Source organism: Hyposmocoma kahamanoa, unplaced genomic scaffold, assembly GCF_003589595.1.
Source record: "Hyposmocoma kahamanoa isolate Upper Pololo Valley unplaced genomic scaffold, ASM358959v1 92, whole genome shotgun sequence".
NCBI lineage: Eukaryota > Metazoa > Arthropoda > Insecta > Lepidoptera > Cosmopterigidae > Hyposmocoma > Hyposmocoma kahamanoa.
This window is the reverse complement of record NW_020654748.1, coordinates 14451109-14471630: the sequence shown is the minus strand read 5'-3', so window position 1 is coordinate 14471630 and position 20522 is coordinate 14451109. Positions and strand designations below refer to the sequence as shown.

The 20522-nt window shown below is 33.4% G+C and overlaps 2 protein-coding genes across 6 annotated transcripts; one reads left to right on the top strand and one right to left on the bottom strand.

The window, feature by feature from the left end:
• The first annotated feature begins 645 nt into the window (after positions 1-645).
• LOC113236465 (prothoracicotropic hormone-like) lies at positions 646-5388 on the top strand. 3 transcript variants are annotated; one of them, XM_026472546.1, is made up of 6 exons: positions 646-763; positions 3395-3700; positions 4148-4522; positions 4600-4641; positions 4776-4898; positions 5197-5388. In XM_026472546.1, the coding sequence occupies exons 2-6, from the start codon at positions 3698-3700 to the stop codon at positions 5335-5337; spliced, it is 684 nt and encodes a 227-aa protein (XP_026328331.1). In that variant the 5' UTR covers positions 646-763; positions 3395-3697; the 3' UTR covers positions 5338-5388. The 3 variants fall into 3 exon arrangements, with proteins under 3 accessions (XP_026328331.1, XP_026328329.1, XP_026328330.1); XM_026472544.1 differs by lacking the exon at positions 646-763 and adding an exon at positions 820-913; XM_026472545.1 differs by lacking the exon at positions 646-763 and adding an exon at positions 1770-1867.
• A 2090-nt stretch (positions 5389-7478) lies between these two features.
• LOC113236593 (zinc finger protein 879-like) lies at positions 7479-19729 on the bottom strand. Of its 3 annotated transcripts, none has more exons than XM_026472736.1 (9): positions 19383-19729; positions 19025-19116; positions 18607-18940; positions 14792-15029; positions 14265-14510; positions 10624-10771; positions 8943-9009; positions 8444-8587; positions 7479-8309 (listed from the first exon to the last, which is right to left on the bottom strand). In XM_026472736.1, exons 1-9 carry the CDS (start codon positions 19515-19517, stop codon positions 8076-8078), a joined length of 1638 nt encoding a protein of 545 aa, XP_026328521.1. In that variant the 5' UTR covers positions 19518-19729; the 3' UTR covers positions 7479-8075. The 3 variants fall into 3 exon arrangements, 2 of the variants coding, with proteins under 2 accessions (XP_026328521.1, XP_026328520.1); XM_026472735.1 differs by lacking the exon at positions 8444-8587 and adding an exon at positions 8623-8766 and having other exon boundaries at positions 7481-8309; positions 19383-19724; XR_003310973.1 differs by having other exon boundaries at positions 8168-8309; positions 8444-8766.
• Positions 19730-20522: the final 793 nt, after the last annotated feature.

Below are 20522 nucleotides of genomic sequence, written 5' to 3'. Positions count from 1 at the left end.
GGATGGAAAAAAATAAAAGAAATTTCTGGTTACATACTCGATGTCTGTATAAAAGATTTCAACACCAGTTATAAAAAAAAACTATGCATCGTGTACGGAAAACCATTATATACTATATCTATGCGGAAAACGGTCTCAATTGTCATCTTATTAAAAAAGAAGTAAGAGCCTATGTACATTATGTAAAATATGCGTATTTTTATGCAAAAGTTTACTGGCTGCGCCTGAATCTCGTTTGAATCGCGTTATCTACGTGTCGTCGTCCACACGTAAAAAATATGCCATGTGCATAGACTCTAAAGTGAATCAACTTCAGTGTGTACCGCTGAAAAAACACAGCAGAGTACATATCAACCACAAGCACTTGATTTTTTTAAAGTAGTGTAGTCACGTTATATGAATTAAGTTGATACAAAAATGGTACGAAACGAAGCGAGCAAAAATTGTCAATATTTAGTAGAAGGTCTAAAAATCTTGTTTTTAAATAAGTACTTATGAATAAAACTCATTATCGACCTAGGCTTCGCTTAGCCTGTTTTGCCTTTTAACCGTCAATATCATATCTTATTATCATATTACGATAAATAACATTCACTTGATAACCGAACGTTAAAGGGAATTCCCATTCATCAGATTCTCAGTACAAGACAGTTGTTAACGTACCTACTAGGTACACACATAAATATACTATTCCATTAGTACAATGTCTTGTGCCGTTTCCGTAAGTGGCGGAATATTTCGACAACTCTGAGCGCTTCGCCAGGTAGGTACAGGATTAAGAACACGTCAAGCGTGACACTGAAGATTTAATTTCATCTCTATGCCGCTTATAAATAAATAAAAACAATCCAAATTCTGAAGTGTGAAGCTTGATGGACTCTCGAGTGTAGGCAGCTGAAAAGCGTCATTCCAAGTAATTTTGTTCACTTTTCATTTTCAATATTTGGACATAATTTTGTGGACGAGAATTTACGGTGTGTTTTGTGTATATCGTTTTAATTTGAAAAATTATAGTGAGAAGTACTGTGTTAATGTTTAGCGCAAAATTTTGTCGGTACGCATAAAGAAAAATTTCTCTTTAATTATAACTGCTTAATAACATCTAAGTTTGATTTTATATTTCTTTGCTGGCAGCTGGTTACAAATAAAGAAAAATCATTTTTAGATAATTTTCCCTGTGAGAAAAACACACATTCAAAACTGAATACACGCATAGTTATCATGACGGCCGAAGGGATTTTGCTTTTTATTAAACTAGAAACTAAACAACAGACGCAAAAAAGTAGTTACATGGAATATTCCTAGATCAGATCCTATTAGACTGCATGGAATTGCTCTTGGTACATACCTAAAACATTTTTACAACACAAGACAGGTTTGTTTTTGCAAAAAACAAAAGTAGCCTACGCCCAGTACAGTCGTGTTACCAATGCTTAAAGTTGTTTCTAAATCGCTATGCCACCGATATTTAGTTACTATTGATTAAAGAATTAAAGTCTACTGTTTATATAAATTTAGTTCTGCTGTAAAATGTTGTAACTTATTTTTTTATTATTTTCAAATAGTGTGTATAATAGTTTTTGTTACGTAACTATATTGTTTCTGTACAGGGTGGTGTAGTCGTGGTTTTACCAGATAATAAAAGAGAAATAATCCATTATGACACGACTTTGCACGGTCAAGGTAGTACCTACCTACATGGGTAGTACTTGCGGCACGGGACACCGCGACGGGGAGACGGGTGCACGCGGCGGGTCAATGAATCCCGTCGCGTGCACGCACCAGGGGATCCCGGCGCGGGGTCCCGTTTCACGCCCTAAAGAAACCTTCATTTTAAAAGAAAACTACCAAAAATACTTACAAAACCGTAAGTAATAGAGGTTGAAGTATGAAATTGCCATTCTATTGTATATAGGAAAATTCAGACAAAAAATAGTTTTAGACACAAAATAACATTCATTTAATCCTCTAAGATTTAATCTAAACATTTAATATAGTACATGTATGAATACGCGTCGCGTACATACACGTCGTCAATGTTTCAAATCGTTTACGTTGCATGAGTGCCATATCAAAACACGTATTCAAAAATTACGTGTTAAAATTCGTGAATCTTAGCACTACCAATGCCTGATTTCAAATCGAACTCGAAATGAAGTAAAGGGAATATTAAATAACAATTTTTTTTAATTCGACAATATGGGAAAATCCGAAACCATGGAAGATACAAGGAAACTGTCTTAGGAACCATTGAGTCGTTTTTCATAAAAACAATTTTGCCATAGTCAATTTTTGGCCAAGCGGAGTTGTCAATGAAATTGATCAAAATTTTTTAGTGCTGATCGACTAACTTTTATGTAAGGATCATTTGATTGTATGGGACGAAATAAATCGAGACAGCACAAGTTGGTCAAACATAAAATGTTTTTCATACAATTTTAATGCTGATAGACTCAGCTTCTTATAAGAATGATTTTATAAATTGATAATTTTTTTTCTTCTGCTGTCTCGATTTATTACATCTCATACAATAAAAAGAACCTTACATAAAAGTGAGTCGATCAGCAGTAAAAAAAATTGAAAAAAACATTTTTATGGACAACCAAAAAATTTACTATGCTAAAATTGTTTTTATAAAAAAATACTTAAAAGTTCAATTTCCTTGTATCTTCTATGGTTTCGGATTATCCCATACTACCCGATTTTAAAAAAACACTGTACCTATATACGAATAACATCAAAATTTTATTTTTTAAATTTAAGAACACTTAATATTTTATTTAAATCAGCATGCTATATACTAAAAAATCTTTATTCCATTTCAAAGTGGCTAGATCTACGGTTAGACATTTCATACTTTTACCAAGCTTTTACCCATCTTTTACCACTAATATCTACTTTTTTGCGTTCTCTAATATTGTCCCCCTGTTTATTTAAAGAAGTTCATAACTAATTTGGACATAAGTATGTAATATTGCATCAATATTCCAGAGACTCTGGTCTATACTTAAGTGCACACCTCATTTATCTTTAATTTCCTACACAAATTGTTGACTTTTATCATAATGTTTGCAACAAATCGCAAGCTCTTCAAGAATAACTCAGCTCCATAATTTATTAGCACCGAACAAAGACATCTTCTAATCCATTAGGGAGTTAATTCCACATTGACAGAAAAGCCATTGTTACATCCTGTCAGAGTTATATGGCGTCTCTTCAAATAATAGCTAACTTGGTATAATAGCGTCCATAATAGAAGCGCTAGCGGGAATAAGAGCTACAACTTAGTTTTTATAACAAATTATACACGTTAACAAATATAAGAGGCTTATACAATGTAATAATCAGCTAAAATGCTTTTCGGGATATACTAATTCATTTTGTTTTCTTGCAGGAATTTCAGTATTTGTAAAACAAAAGTTATAAGGATTTTCGTGGTACTTGTTCTCTAATCCCATAGCTTATTGTATTAAAAGTACCTACATACTTACGCCGGATCAAATTACATCTCCCCACGCCCATGAAAACACGTGGAAAACCCATCAACTTACCGACGACGCCCCATTCAGTGTACGGTGTTTGTTACTAACTAATGGACCCTTTCTATAACCTGCCAATCAAATCTTGTATAAAAGGTATAGGAAAAATCTGTCTTCATTCAGTTATCCTGTGAAACCGGTGAGAAGCGGTCGCAGCCATGGTAAGAACTGTTTTCTATATCTTTATTTAAAATTATCAAAATTTTTAACTTACATCATGGGGAAACCCATCAATGCCTTCCACTTGTATTAAACTTATTTTGCTATAGTAGTGTAATATAATGACAAAGTGTGTAATGTATGTATTTGTATATATGTGCGTGGGTTCTTATATGTAGACACATACGACCGAAAAATTAAACATCCTAAGTTCTCGGAATCTTCATAATGTTGCATATGGTAAGCCTTTTTTTACCGCTACATGATTTCATCCGTTATTTATTTTGGCATTGTTGCCACTGTTAAACATCGATATATGTATCTACGTAAAGAAAAAAACTAGTTTCTGTGTACATTTATGTATATATTTGTGTATATTTAGGATTTCCGTTCGTTACATTCCCTTTGCAAAAGATTTCTCGTACAAATATAACGTTACGTTGTTTCAGTTAAGTGGATCTCTAACAATAGTCACAGCATGTTCCAGTTTCTTACTCATCATCCAAATATTTACACCGAAAGTGGTAGCGATGAGGAAATTACCAGATGCAGATGAATTTATGATCGAAAATCAAAGAACTAGGACCCACACAAGGCAGAATTATGTATTTCAGAGAGATCGTGACGAGGAAATGTCTGGTGGTATGGAGAACACAGGACCTGCTTATGTTACTGAACCGTTAGACCCTGATCCAAACCCTGAAGAATTGCCTGCTTTGATAGTGGATTATGCAAATATGATCAGAAATGACATTATATTATTAGATAATTCCGTCGAAACCAGAACCAGGAAAAGAGGAAATGTTAGGAGCAAATATGATGACGTAAGTTCATTGACCTACCAATGCAATGATCAAAATTAGAATACTATTACTTATAGTAGTAACCATTTATGTTACAGAGGGAAATTATGGGTCTACCGCCGTGCAGTTGCGAGTCTCACGTAAGTTTTTTTATTATTACTTCAAGTGACGCGACGAACAAGTTGTGCGCCTGATAGTAAGCTACACTTTTGAATAAATTTCATAGCGTAATCGATAGTAAGTTATAATAATAAAAAATCTGTTTTATACTCAGAGTAAAGAAATAAACCTCATAGAAAAATATGGAACTAGCGTATATCCTTCGACTCTGAAGACAACGCAATGCAACGACACTATGTGTTCAACTGGCTACCGTTGCAAACGAACCTACTACAATGTAAGTACATTGAAATATTACTAGACAAACTCGAGAGCTGTAGAAATTAAATAAAGATTAAATAGAATGTAGACTTTTAAATAACCAAATTTTTAGGTAGTATGAGTTCAAAAATATCTGAACATTGGATAAAAATTTAACTTATAAAAGTTTTTTATAAAGCTAGTGCACTGTCATTTGTTTTTAAACGAAATTCAATTATTTTAAAATCTGAACTGTCTCCATATAATTATGATGCTAACCGTACCTCAGTTTCTTCTTGAAGGGTGAATGTTGTGAACACTAAGTTGTTTTGCAGGTAATTGTTTTGAAAAAAAAGACAAGATCAAATGAGAAGGGTGATGACAAGCTCCCGGATGATTTCACCCTCTGGGTTGCGCTCAAAGAGAAAATCACTACTGGCTGCTCCTGTATTGTTGGAGGCTCCGAACTTAATTAAGCAATTAGTTTTTATCAATTATGTATTGTGCTCTATTTATTGTGTATTATAGAAAAATTCTATTTAGCATAGTTTGGTTTGAACATGCGTATTCATTGTACATATGATCGAGTTCTTAGGTTTTCAGATTGTTACACATAGGAAATTAAACATTTCTTAGAATCTGAATGGCGAAAATTTGTTTCTTCAAAGAAACCAACGTTTCGAACCCTTTACGTGGAGTCAGCCGTGACGAAACCCCGAAACGTTGGTTTGTTTGAAAAAATACAAATACGCCATTTAGATCCGAAAAAATAGTTTCATTTCGTATAAGATATTGAACTCCGCATGGAGAACACTAAATGTATGTAATGTAAAACTCAATTATTAATTATAGGAAGAATTTTATTCTAAAATTAATACTAACAAATATGTATGTACATTATGACAAGATAATAACGGAGACGTAGTATTAAGGCAATTAATTTATTATGACAACATAGCAAATGCATAAGTAACATATATGTGAATGAAAGTGAAATCGTACATAATAAATTAAAATCAAAGTAAATATAGACATGTTTCAACAAATTAAACGAATTACCTACGATACATATTACATGAGTGTTATTGAAAAACAATAATACTTGCTCCAAAGACTGACACTTCGGAAAGAAATTTCAGCTGATAAATTTAAAGAGTACAATTGTACTCTTTTAAAACCCTAATACTGCAGTCGCACTATCTACAAAATTCCTTATTCCCAATGAATAAGAAAGAACAATCAAACGAAAATAAGACTCATTTTATCTCATTACCAACACGCTACGGACAATAAATTCTGATATTCTACTAAAATGTTTTTCAATTTTGAATAGATAGATCCTCATACATAATCACGATTTTGCACAATTTTCTTCATCATCATAATCGCCAACCCATTGCTAGACGCGGATCTCTCTCTCAATTTTGTTTTCCATGTCAAAGGAACTTAAACCATTTCACAATTGTAAAGTAAATGCTTCCATATCAGCTTCTTAAAGTCCATTCGTAGATAGATGTGAGACCATTGTAAGTCTCCAACTTAGGAGATTGGCCCTGGGGGCCTGCTATGAGCTTCAAAAGAACCAGATAGGTTAGGTTCCATGCAGTTCAATTTACGTGGTAAAATTGATTTATTTAAATTCGTATCATGACTTGAACAAAGTTGAACGGCGCCTGCAGGGCAAGATGATGACTTAATGAGTTTCACTTTTTAAACATTAATTATTGTCTCTGGCCTGCTAATACCGTCACCTAAAGAGCGAGATTGATACAATGAATCATAATATTGAAATATAGAGAGCTATACTACCCTGGGAGCGTTAGGGGTGTTAACCGATTGTGTTCGAAAAGGGAAACGCTGTTACATAAAACAATATTATTATTGATTCAAAATACTCTATTTTACGATATCTGCAACTTTTCAAGCATACTTTACAATTTGTCGTAAGACAAAATTAAATATCGTGTCTTGACAACATCATTGATATTATTGTATTGCGTTTATAATTTGGTAATAGAAATCGAACGCATCTTGTATTCTTACATTTTTATTCAATATATAATTCCGCGAAGTGCCAGAAACAAAACAAAAAAAAAGCCGAATTCAAATTTGGCGCTATTTAAAATAACGTAGCGCAATCTACATGAAGCCAATAAAATTCAAAAAGATAATAAAGAATCATGAGTATATAACCAGAAATAGAGACGAAATAAGGGCCATCCATCCCTGGCAACGCATCAGGCATCGGGTCTTATATCACTTTTAAATATCAAGTCTCGTTTGCACTGAAATCACAAATTAGAAAGCTCAAATAGTACAGCGCCAACAACTAGCTTGTGTGTATTCCAAAAATATAAAGTAATAATAAGTTATTGTAATAAAGATAATATCTCTAACAATGGGGGGCTGTTCCATTCGGTGATGTGGGAAAAACAGCAAAACATCTAATTACAAAACAAACGGGATCACATTTCACCGGTAATTAAATATTGAATATGTAATTTTCAATTTTCGCCCATTATAGCAAAGCTCAAGTTAAACTGGTCGATTTAAAGTGAAACAATTGACGACATCCGTCAACTGTTTCGAATTCGGGCTGGCCAATCGGAGCGCAGTTGTCACCGTAATGATATGGCAGAATAGTTTTCAAACAAATTAAATGACATTTCGTCTCTATTTCTGGTTATATACGATACGATGTAAAAAATTAAGAACCAGTAAATGTAATCAAACTAAAAACGACATCTTGTGAAACCAATAAACACAAAACCTTCCATTTTTCACTTAGAGGATAGAAAAAATAATTTTTTCAAAAAATGCGTGTATCTTTTTGGAATTGCTTATTTTGACAGCTGAGACCAGTTTGCATTACACGATAAAATATAAATGACCCGTCACGATCCGATTTGACTATGAGATTGAACGGTCAAAGTGCTTTGCTATGATTTAAGTGTGCATGCTTCATCGTTGACCTCATGGTCACTATCCATCAGGTGAGATGGAGGTCAAATGTGCACGTATTTTTTAAAATTAATTTACCTGCCCTGTTTTTGTGAAGTCGTAATATGAATTTCACAGGTAATTCAATTTAAGCTCATAGTAGGCCCCACAGTTATATTTGTAAACAAGGAATTTAGTAAAGTCCGCAATTTAATCAATATCATTGTCGTACTAAATGTTTGCTTTAAAAAACGCTATTCACAATTATGTAAGTTTAATTGTATTCTGAAGTATGATGTACAGTCTCATGGGCAGCAGGTGGAGGTACCTCGGACATTTGTGGTGCGATTTGCATTATTGCCATGCGTGTCTCGTTTGCCATACCCATTTCGCGACGTAGAATATCCTCCGTCACTATGTGGATAGATTTGAACTTCAAATTGATACCATGCACTTTGAATACGTGATTGTTTAAATTCACCTTGTAGCTGAATGCAACATTGCATACCTGTAAAAGATTTTATCACCTTGATTTTTGTTTTCTGTTGTGTGGAAATTTTAAGGATTAGCAGACTATATGATTATACGTAGAGGAGTTTTGCATTGGATATTCTTTTTAAATAAGTGTGGGATGGGACTGACCTCGCACGTGAACGGCTTATCGCCAGTGTGAACGAGCGTATGGTTCTGCAGGTGGTGGCTTTGTGTAAAGCCCTTATTGCAGATGTCGCAGACGAACCGTTTGTCCCCCGTGTGAATTCTCATGTGACGCCGGAGCGACTGGTTCTGCAATGTGATACAGAGAGTGAACGTGGACGCACCTGGCATGTGTAGGGCCGCTCTCCGGTGTGCATTCGCTCGTGGTTTTGCAACTGATGCTTGGCGTTGAACGACATCGTGCAAGTCCCGCACTTGAAAGGTTTGTAACCCGAGTGTATCCGCAGGTGGCGGTTCAGATCGCACCGCTGAAATACAATTTCAACTTATTTTGCAATGCCCTTGACATGGGCTTCGCTTTCACTATATCTTTTATTTAGATATTTTTTAATAGGTTGAAAGCTATAATTATATAGTAGGTACTATATATTTCTATATATATTTGTTTGTAACAGCCTAGTAGAGTAATAAATGCTACACTTACAGCAATGAATTTCTTAGTGCACAAGTTGCATGCGAAAGGTCTTTCGCCTTTATGGATCAGGTTGTGCCTGAAAGAAAAAATATTACCAATTAGAATGCGTTTCGTAACATGACTACATTTCCGGACGCATAATTCAAGCCACCTTTCATTTTTATTGTTAAATGTTTAAAATACAAATTAACAATAAAGGGAAACTTTTCCCCAATTTTACAAATACAAATTTTTAACAAGGACTTACTATATATTAACAAATACTTATATTATGGAAATGACGCCAGTTTGAAAATGATCAATCATTAATAATATTATTATTATTAATAGGTACAAATAGGCGTAAGGGTCAAGACACACTAATCAACTACAATCACATACTACTGCAATCAAGCAAAATACGATTAATATAGGATGCCTTTTGCTAGAGATGAAACCTAAGCACCTAAGTCGGACAACCGGATATCCGGCTGCCGGATATCTGACCCACTGCTGTAAATATGTCGCGACCGGTTTACAGTGCGCAATACCGTGATTGATTGATTAGTGACTGATTGCACTTTCACATTGACCATTTGATTTGTTGAAGTCACTTGGTTTTTATAAAAACGATTTATTTATTCGATAATACAAAAAGATAAATGTTAACAGTGAAAAATAATCACAAATTCGGCAATATTTTAATATATTACATTTTAATATCAGTGCTGTTTGTTTGTTGTGCCAAATGCAAATTTCTCGCGATGGAGAAGGAAAAAAAGTAATTACATAATTCAAAAAATATAAAAATTTAAAATAGCCATAGCTATATTAAAATTTTTTGTAGTTATAAGTATATGCCTAGCACTTGATACGTCCGTTATTATTTTGTTTCAATTTGATTTCATTGATTTGTATTCTAATTCTAAGCCTTGATACAGATTTGCCAAAAAAAATTAATCCACTTACACGTTCTATTATTGTAGGCACACATTGTATTTAAAGACAGAGCAAGTCAATCGTGATCGCGATCCTTTCATTTGGTCGTCTGGCAATAACAAGTAGTTCTTAATAATTAACAAAATTGCAAGATAGTTTTATAATGAAAAAAAAAACCATCCTTTGAAACTGGTCTTGTTTATGAAAATAAATAGAACCAACTTTTACCATTTAATGCTGTATAATTAGTCTTCCTCCACCATAATTTGCCTTTATTGAAATTCGAGTACTAAATTTACAGATAACATTATCTAACTTCATAGTGTTTTGTACAGTACAGATTATTAACAATCCTGTAGTTGCTGTTGTATTCAATCTCATCATCTTTAATCAATAAATAATTTTATGTGACGTACTAACTACGAATTTTCCTCAGTTTTAAATATCCGGTATCCGGCTGGACTTGTTCTACTATCCGGTATCCGGCTGGATAGTAAAAATTGGCCGGGTAGGTCGGATACCGGATATCCGTTTCATCTCTACTTTTTGCATTACTCCCCATCAAAGACGAAGGGACGTGTTCCCATATAAATCGAGCTTTTTGTTTTTATGGACGAAACATTAATGACTAACGAGTATGCCATAACCTTGATAATTATTTTTCTTGTATGACCTATGTTTTAACCTACTTATTATTTATTACTAATTTCATGCTCATAATCTATGTTTTCCCATAATGCATTCTGTTTAAGACTACAGCCACATGAATTACCTGACTAGAGATTTCTGGCTATAGAACCCAGCACCACAAATGTCACAAATAAAGTCCTTGATCCCAGTGTGCTGTTTCATATGAGCCATAAGATTGCCTTTTTGCGAGAATGTCCGCGAACATTGCGAGCAGTTAAACTTCTTCTTTTCTGTAGACATAAAGACAAAAAATAAAGACATGTTGTAAAAGTATTCTACACATAAGTATGTATGTATGTATGTATGTATGTATGTATGTATGTATGTATGTATATACATGTACTCTAACCTATTTTTAGCAAAGTTATATTTTACTTGTCTAATTTTCATAATTAAGAGTTTAGTCTAATTTATTATAATCCGCGAAACGGGGATCCTGGTGACCTGTATTACAGGTATCTTTATGCCTATCTCAGGCACCAGTCTCTCGCAAATAAGGTTTAATATTAAACTCATTAGTCAGTAAGCATCTTTTGTTTAAACTATTCACCTTGTATGTTGAGAGAAAATAAATAAATTATTATTATTATTATTATTAAAAATATGGAATATATGTCAGTCTGGAGGTAAAGGTATTTTTTCTCAAACATGCTTGGAAAAATATTGTCTTGGTATTACTTATTTTGCGTTTAACTGCACGAATATATCTGCACCACATGCTTTTAAAAAAAGGCGGTAAAATAAACAAATGTAGTTTCAAGTTTTTTTTATTTCTATATTTTTGTATTTCCTCATATTGCTTGAGAAAAGCACTCGGCGGGAACGAGGTTTGCCTGACAGGTATAATATAACACATACGCGTCCGGGAATACTTTACTTCCTGGCCTCTGTAACAGGGTACTTGATAACTTTAATGAAGAATAAACCACCCTGAGGATCGTATTCCAGAATTCTACTCAATGCTCAAGTCAGGACTTGAGTATGATTTAAAGCAATGAAAATCATACTCAAGTCCTTGCCATTAGAGTCGTATTTACAGTGCTTGAAATCATACTCAAGTCTGCTCAAGTCCCGACTTGAGCATCGAGTAGAGTTCTGGAATACGACCCTTAAAATCTGCCTTGTGATACTTGTGAATTGACACATAAATTTTCAATGGAATACAAAATAAAGACAATATTTTAATAATGAACTTTTATTTAACTGCCTCCGTGGCCGAACGGTTACCATGCCGGACTGCCACGCAGAGGTCCCAGGTTCGATTCCCGGGCCGGGAGAAATAGTTGTATGGCCTACAATTATTTCTCTCGTGAGTTTGAGTGTAATTTGTGGTTGTCTATGTGTGTGTCCATGGCACCCGCGACACAGGGTTTCCCTAGTGCGGGGCTATGTTCAGACTTTTGTGATCTCAATATCCAAAAGCTGTATGCACTTCTTTTGATAATGACAAAGGCATTTCTGATTGACACAAAAATGCTACAAAGTGGTATTAATTTTAAAGTACTTTACCTTAAATAATGGAAAAATATAATATTAAATCATTGACTTACAAATAAATGGACGACGGGTCTAATACAAAAACCACGAAAAAAATGTCCCAAGTCAACCTATTTAAACGTAGTGACATGTAAAGGAATATGAAAAAGCTAAAACGTTGAATTTAAATTGTAATGTCATCACAGTACTGTCTAATTTTGCTTGCATAAATTGAAAGGCGCAAAAAAACACCATATTCAGCTTCTACTGGAAACTTACCAAAATGCACCATATGTAGCTTCTAGTGAAAAGTACTTGAACACAGGTATAATGGAGTAGCCTTTATGATTTATAAATAAATTTTATATGTAAATGTTGAATTTTATACAATGCCATTCATTACGAGGGTGTCTGATTTTTTTCTTGAGTTTCGAGAATTCTCGTACCCGATTTCTCGAGTTATTCGAGATTTTTTTTTAAAACCGTAAAAAATCAGCTCAATCAACTATAAAACTAAATGTGAACTTTTCGAAAGTTGTATTGGCCTGGGTATTCTGAGTTGTGCCGCGAAATAAATTTCAACGTTCTTGGTCCCAGGTTCGATTCCCGGTAGAACTAATTTGGGAAATGAACTTTTGTAAATTGGTTCTGCTCTGGGATTCTGTGGCTCTGATACTCATGGGGAGTATGTACAGAGAGATCCCTAGTTTTTTTTTTTTTTCTAGTTTCAGACCAGGTGATTGTCTTACAATAGAATACCAACACCAGAACCATTTACAAAAGTTAATTTGTTAAATTGATCCTACCGGTATCGAACCCGGGAACTTTTCATCCAGTGCCCACAGTGCAAACCGTTAGGCTATCAAGGTTGTACTATTTGTATTATTATACATTGTTTGCATGTGAAAGCTACAAATTGCTTAAACTTTAAAAAAAATCCTATTTAATATGCAGTGTCAGTCTGCTGAAATTACCTTCTTTGTTTCTTAAGTTGGTATATTTTGTCATTCATCCAACTTTTGATTATTAATGCATTTTGGCGGTGTAAGATGTTCTCTGTTAATACTTGTCACTTTCTCCTTAAGTTCAAGCTATGTTTACTGGATATATTCCTGTATTCTCTCCTTCCTATGCACAGTTCACTCATTGATGTAATCACATACGAAAGCTTTAATATAAATTTAATATAATGCCTAGGCACCAAAAACCAGTTCTTACTAGCAATGTTGGCAAGCTGTTTTTTTAAATTTTCGTAAGCCTTTGCTGGTTATGTACATATCCGATAGTCTGAAATGAGCCGAGCAAACAAATTTGTACATTTTCGGGATAAAATGTTAACAAAGTACAAGTAATAAAGTGTTAGCAAGTATAGAATCTCGAGGAAAACTGAAATAAATACATTTATTTACTTATGCCATTTTTTCGATCACATTTCGATTTTTTTAAATTCAAATTCAACGTAAAGCCAAATTTTCATAATCCTGAAAACCGATTCATAATAAAACCGTTATGCTTTAGGAAGTTTTGGATTCTTATTACAAAGAAAAGACTAAGTTAGCTTAGGTTTGTTTTGTAATATTCTAAAAAAAAACCTAAAAAAATACTTTCGGGATCATGGAAATTCATGCAAACGTTATTTCGGGCAAATGTATTTTCGGTATTCTGATTCGTAACCCCAAGCCATAGAAAGAGTACAACACTATTTGAAAGTATTACTAACATGTATTAAAAAATATTTTAATAATAACATTAGCATGAAATCGACTCTATGAAATTTATGTTCTAAATATTTTAAACGCTTGTGTTTGAAACAATTGAAATTGACGTGTTGGGTCTCGTTCAGTCTTTTACGCAAGCTATGAGTCGGAAAGAGACAGTTAACTATTTGATTATTTTGATTGCTTTTGTAATTTATATTTACGATTAATTTAAATATAAATTAAATACTATATATACTAGTACATAAAATAACACTTTTAAATGATAACTATGATAACACAATGTAGTACTTACTGAAAATATGATATACCATCTTGTTTTTTTCATTTTAGTTGAGTAATTTTTACAAGGTTTTACTACACAATAAGGCATCATTGACAAGCGCGCTGTCAGTCGAACAAACGAAGACTAAAGCGTGAATGACGCTCTGTATACGATTTTAACGCCCTATAAGTTCGGACACTTTTTAGCGCGGACCCGAGTCCATATAATTGCAAGTCAATGTATTAAACACATAAAGTCACTTACCCTGATGGGTAGCAATATGGTTGCCAAGAGTATATGTAAGTATGCCGCAAATGGGGCACACAAGTTTCTCTCTCTGCTTCACAACAGGTTTAGCAGTTCTGACTACACGTACAGACTTGTCTTTGGGTTTCCCATCTCCAGAAGGACCTGGTTTCTTGTAATTAGGATGTACTTTTAGTATTGTTGCATCTTTGGGTCTCTTTAGCAAGATTGGTGGACCTCTGGAACCATTTTTCATTATAGGATCTGAAAAAATTTTGTTTATATTTTAGATAACATTTTTTGGGGTACATAAAAGGATACTCTCGTGCAATGTACCATTCCTTTTGTATATGTCTGGTACACCCTGGGCACCAATTCGCAAACTCTTTCACCATGATGGCAAGCATTATAGTGTATGCCATCAATATGATAGGAAGCACATTTTTATATTATTTATTTGCTTGATTCTTGAGTCTGTGTAAATCATAATAGTTAACTCTGTGTAAATCAGAAATATTGAATATATAGATAAATTTTATACTTACAACAAGTAATAGTGGTAGATTTAGTTCTCCCTTCACTTTTTTCCCTTCCTTCCTTTTCAGTTTTAATTTGGCTTAGGATTTTAACTTTTCTGACAACTGTTTTTTTGCCTTTGAAAACTTTAATGTCTGACAATTTAGGCTTTTTAAACTTGGCACTTCTTTGTTGTTTTTCTGATAAGGGTTCATAATCAGAGTCATTGCCATCATCTTGAAATAAATCATCATCTAAATATTCAGTCTGTAAAAAAATTGTCCAATAAATGAAATAGTATTCATGTTTCATATTATTACCACAGAAATTAATCAATTTGTTCCTGCAATAATTTCAAATAATAATTCAATTTGTAAATTAGTTGAATAGTTTTCAAACTTTCAAGAAATTTATTTTATATACAAAACTATTGTAATAACTATTATAAAACTAGCTCTTTCCATCCTTGGGTGCCCGCTAGGATGGTTTAGAGATGGTGTGTTCGCCTAAAAGGCGTCGGCGGGATGATCATTGATGGGAGTGGTGGGAGTAGTGTCGTTAAAAATCCGTTTTTTTTTGAGGTGAAAAACAAACAATGAAAAAATACATGGAAAAAAACTGTTTTTTTTCTGGAGTACGTTTTTTTTAAAGTATGAAAATATAAATATGACAATATGACAAATGTATTTTTTTACTACATTTCCTCTTTTGTTGTTAATATTATTCTTGATAGATAAATTGCTCAAAATAAATGGGCAATACTCAAAGTGTTGTCAATTTGTGGCGAATTCCCCACATTGCGGGGAATTTCAACTCGATTGGGCATTTTATGGGATTGACGCTATGTAGGCAAAATGCGGGGATTCTAACATTTTACCTTTTTTAAAAAATGTATCGATTGCTGTTGCATCGCTACTTTGATTATCACTGATAAAACCACTGCTTACTTATTTATCTAACAGCGATATCAATATTTTTTTCCACATTGCACATATCCCTCACATAGCAACATTTACATAGAATGATTAGCAAGCTGCTTATATAAAATTATTTGGAAGGATTTGAATGAAGAAAATGAAGATACGAACGAAGACAGAAAATTTCGATGGCATTACAAATGTGGATAACATCTGTAACAGTAGTAACACTAGTAACACCACACATGAAGATTAAATTTTTATTATAATTATCATGGTAATTGATTTATATATATTTACATATACAGTGGTGGTCGTTTAATTAGAAACACTTCTTATGATTGAAGGTAGTTTAACTTCAACGTACAAATGTTCGTGAAAAATATATAAATGCAATAATAAATAATCATGCAATCTTCATGCAATAATATAGCCACTCAAATAAAAAATCATTAAATGCATAAAAAATAAAACATATCTTACTTTTAATTATAAAATGAGTCTTACACAATGTACAAGTATATTTTCCTTGAAAAACCTCTCCCAGAGAAGATAAGCTAATCGTTCGTGTTGCTAAAAAAGACCCATTTAAAGGCTCAAACCAGATTAAAAATGAAGTTTTTTTTTTGACCCCAGAAACGTCTCATCAAGACTGATACGCCGAAGATTAGTGGAAGCTAAATTGTTTGGAAGAACCTCTCGAAAGGTACCGCTTCTTACCAAGCAACATCGAGAGAAGCGATTATTATTCGCAAAAAAATATGTTAATTGGACGGTACGAGACTGGAAAAAAATTTTATTTTCAGATGAAACGATAATAAACATGGTAAATTCAGATGGAAAGCGCTATGTTAGACGTCCTGTAAACAGTGCTTTTAATTATAAATACACAAGGAGCATAGTCAAGCACGGTGGTGGAAACATTAAAGTTTGGGAGTGTTTTTCCGGATGTGGAGTTGGTCCCGTTCGGAAGATTGAAGGTACAATGGATCAATGGCAGTACAAAAATATCTTAGAGGACACAATGATTCCCTACTCGGACGATCATATGCCTGTAACCTGGATCTTTCAGCATGACAATGATCCTAAACACACGGCCAATAGCGTCAAATGTTTCCTTAGCGAACAGCGTATATCCGTTTGAGACTGGCCAGCATAGTCCGGATTTAAACCCGATAGAAAATCTGTGGTATATTGTTAAGAAGAAAGTCTCAAACAAACGTACCACCAGTCAAAACGAATTATATGAAGCATTTGTTGAAGCATGGAATTCAATCCCCCTAGAAAAATGTAAGACATTGATTGAATAAATGTCACGTCGTTGCAGAGTTATTGAAAATAAGGGATAGGCCCATGATACGCTACTAAATATTAATTATAAATATTGGTAGGCTGGGGACAGTAGCTATTTCGTAAATAAAAATACTAATTGCTAATAATTAAAAAATGTTGTTTTTTTACACTTTTTTGTTGTTGTTTATAATTAGTTGTCCATTATTCTTTATACCTTAAAACTGATTTAAGTGTTTGTCCGTAATGTAATATTGAAACTGCACTTGTGTAGTGGGATTGATATTGTTTTTTTAATAAATAATAAATCGTTGAACCTATTGTTGTCCTATTTATTGTTTAATTTCAAAATAAAAACGATTGCGGTGAAGTTTCTTACATAATGTCAAGGACCGTTTGTAGTGTTTCTAATTATATGACCACCACTGTATATATTCTTAAAACAAAAGTTAGTGTCTTATTTTCAGGATTGGAAAAAACCATGATTTAAAAAAATAATCGAGTAAAGCATGATTTTTTTTCAGTTTTTAGTTTAACTATATTTTTGCATAAAACGTAGTAATGTAACAGCGGGAAGCTAGTTTGTTCAAGTATTATAGTAATGATATTGATTTTTTAGATGTAAAAGATCCTAGTCTGTAAAATATAATTATCTGATTTTATGTTGATTTCTGTGAAACAAAATAAAATTAAACACATTTGATTAAATCACTGATTTTTATTGGAAAAACCATTTGATTTAAATCAAAATAATTTAATTGCGCCAATCTGGCTTATTTCATTTCAGTTATTCCATTTTACTTTTTCTGAAAAAAAAAAACCGAATTTAGAAAAAAACCAGGGCGCTGTTTATTTTCATGTTTGTTTTTCAAAAATGTGGAAAAAGCATTTGGTTGTTTTTTTAAGTTACAACACTAGGTGGGAGATCACCAAAGACAGGGAGCAATGGAGGATTTTGGGGAGACCTTTGCCCAGCAGTGTGACATAACAAGTTAATAAAAAAACTATTTAGCAAATAATTATGTGTAGGAGTTCTCATAATTTATAACATACAGATATACAGTAATACCCCGCTTTGCGCCCGCTTTTCGTCATAAAGCGATTATCAAAATTCGCGCTAAATTATGATGCACTCTTTTGATTAATTTAGTTAATTTGAACCTGTAGCTTCTCAGTTACTAAAAGTGCATTGTCACGAGTAGTTGTTTCTTGATAGGGCCTCTAATTTGTAATCACATTGGTACTGCCTGTTATCTAGTGAATTGAAAAAGATAATTTTTATGTACAATGACACCACTAGCTAATAAAGAAGAGCGTAAGAGTCTGAGGGTCTTATTCCAGAACTCTACACAATGCTCAAGTCAAGACTTGAAAATTCAAGCTCTGGAAATACGACTCTATGGCAAGGACTCGAGTATGATTTCTAGTGCTTTAAATCATAGTCATGTCCTGACTTGAGCATTGAGTAGAGTTCTGGAAAACGCCCCTGAGTTTGGAGATGAAGATAAAAGTTTTAGAAAAGATGGGAACGCATCCCTGGCGTAATGCGGGGAATTACTGTAGTTTTATTTTTACTGCCCTAAATGTTGTGCCTTACAAATGCTTTAGAAATATGAAAACAAAGCATGCAAACTTACGTCATAATCACTGCTCTGAGTTTTAGATTTATTGGATGACCATGTTAAATCTACCTTATCGGAGCAAATGTCACTTTTTGACTCCTCTTTTTGTTCTTCAGTACCATCCACTTTTCTTATTACTGTGTTTGCTATTACTATATCTTTGCCTTCTATTGATTCTACTGGCTTCACACTGCTGTTCAAGTCTACTTCTAACTCCCATTTAGGTTCCGCTTTCACTGTCAATGGACCAATCTCACTCTTAATATCCGTAAATGAATCAAATGCAATCTTCTTAGTTGGAACGGCTTGAGACATTTTAACAAGCATTTTTCGTAATTTTCTATCAGTTCTGTAAAAAAAATTGTAACAAATGTATTAATGCATTTAAATATAAGATAAGGTACTTATAACAATAATGCAATTTATAACCTACCTTTCAGCAATGGTTTTGAGAAGATATGCCTTTTCCAACGCTGTACAGCATTTCTGGCAAATACGGTCTGGTAGGCCATCATTAGATGCTACCTGGTAAAATGAGATTTTTGTTGTTAAAGATAAAGAACACATGGGTTATTCTATGTTATTCACACAGTTATACTATTCTACTATGTTTCGGAGTTGTTATTTATCAAACAAAGAAAGCCCGCCAAAACGTCGAAGAATTCGTTATGTTGATGTCTAAATAGGAAGTTAGAGTAATCTTTACTATCACGCAAAGAACAAACCGCCTAGTTTCTAATATTACACCGAATAAAGTGCAGTATCAAAACAATGTACTTGTAGATCCTCACCTTTACATCAGCGATCGCTGTAAGCATTTCAGCATAATTACCGGACAGTTTGTACCTGAAGAGTGGGCACAATGGCTTCTTCGTGGACAAGCATATTCGACATGATTTCATGTCGAAACCTTCGTTTGAATCCATCTCCGATCACACAGCACAACAAATATTAAATTTCTGATCAACGCAAGTGATGAACCAAATCCGTAAACTATCGGATATCGTAGAGTTGTTAAAGACGTCTAGGGATTGCTCCTTGTCGATTTTTTGTTTGTACTACGTTCTGCAAACTATTCCACCATTTTGCTTTACATTTTACTGGCGATGGCGTGCTCAATAATCACTTCACTACCGTTTAGGGATGTCCTAAATGTCGATCAAGTGAATCGATTTTCTCTTTACGATTAAAAACTTTAATAATTTTGAGTGGTCCTAACTTATCATCACAGTCACAATACTCGAACTCCAAGCAGAACTTCAAACAGCACCGATTCCACAGTGATGCCTTAAAAAGAGTCGAAAGAACAATGCCAATTTAGACAGCTATTGATAACAAAAACGAGATGAGAATGTAAACGATTACTTCACAATCACAATATTCATTAAAATCAGTCACTATGGTTTGTAGCATAGACAAACAAAACTGCCGCCGTTTATTGAAATTGTTGAAAAGGCTCTTGTGACAAAAACTCAAAACAGAGAAAATAATAACTGTAAATGAAATTTGATAAATATCTACATTTCTTGATGAAGTTACCGCACTTCATACGACGATCGGCCTTCTTTTACTAATCATGGTAGAAACAACAAATTTAAAAAAAAGTCACTTGCATCTCATCTACTGTTGAGTAATTTTTCGAAAATTTCTAATAGTGAAAAATTTTCCGGAAAAATTACTAAAAAATTGGAAAAATATAGTTTGGGAGGTTATTATTATGTTCTACATTTAGAAATATATTTTAAATTTTTATTTAGCGTGAATTACTCGTATAAAATAAACTTGTTTACCTAAAAACACTGAACAGCTAAAATCCACCTAAAGAAAAAATGATTTCACAACAGCGAAAAACCTCCAACCACTATTTTTTTTCTTATTAATAATTTTGGCTTGGATACAAGTCCTTTGAGCCATGTCTTCGTTTAATTATG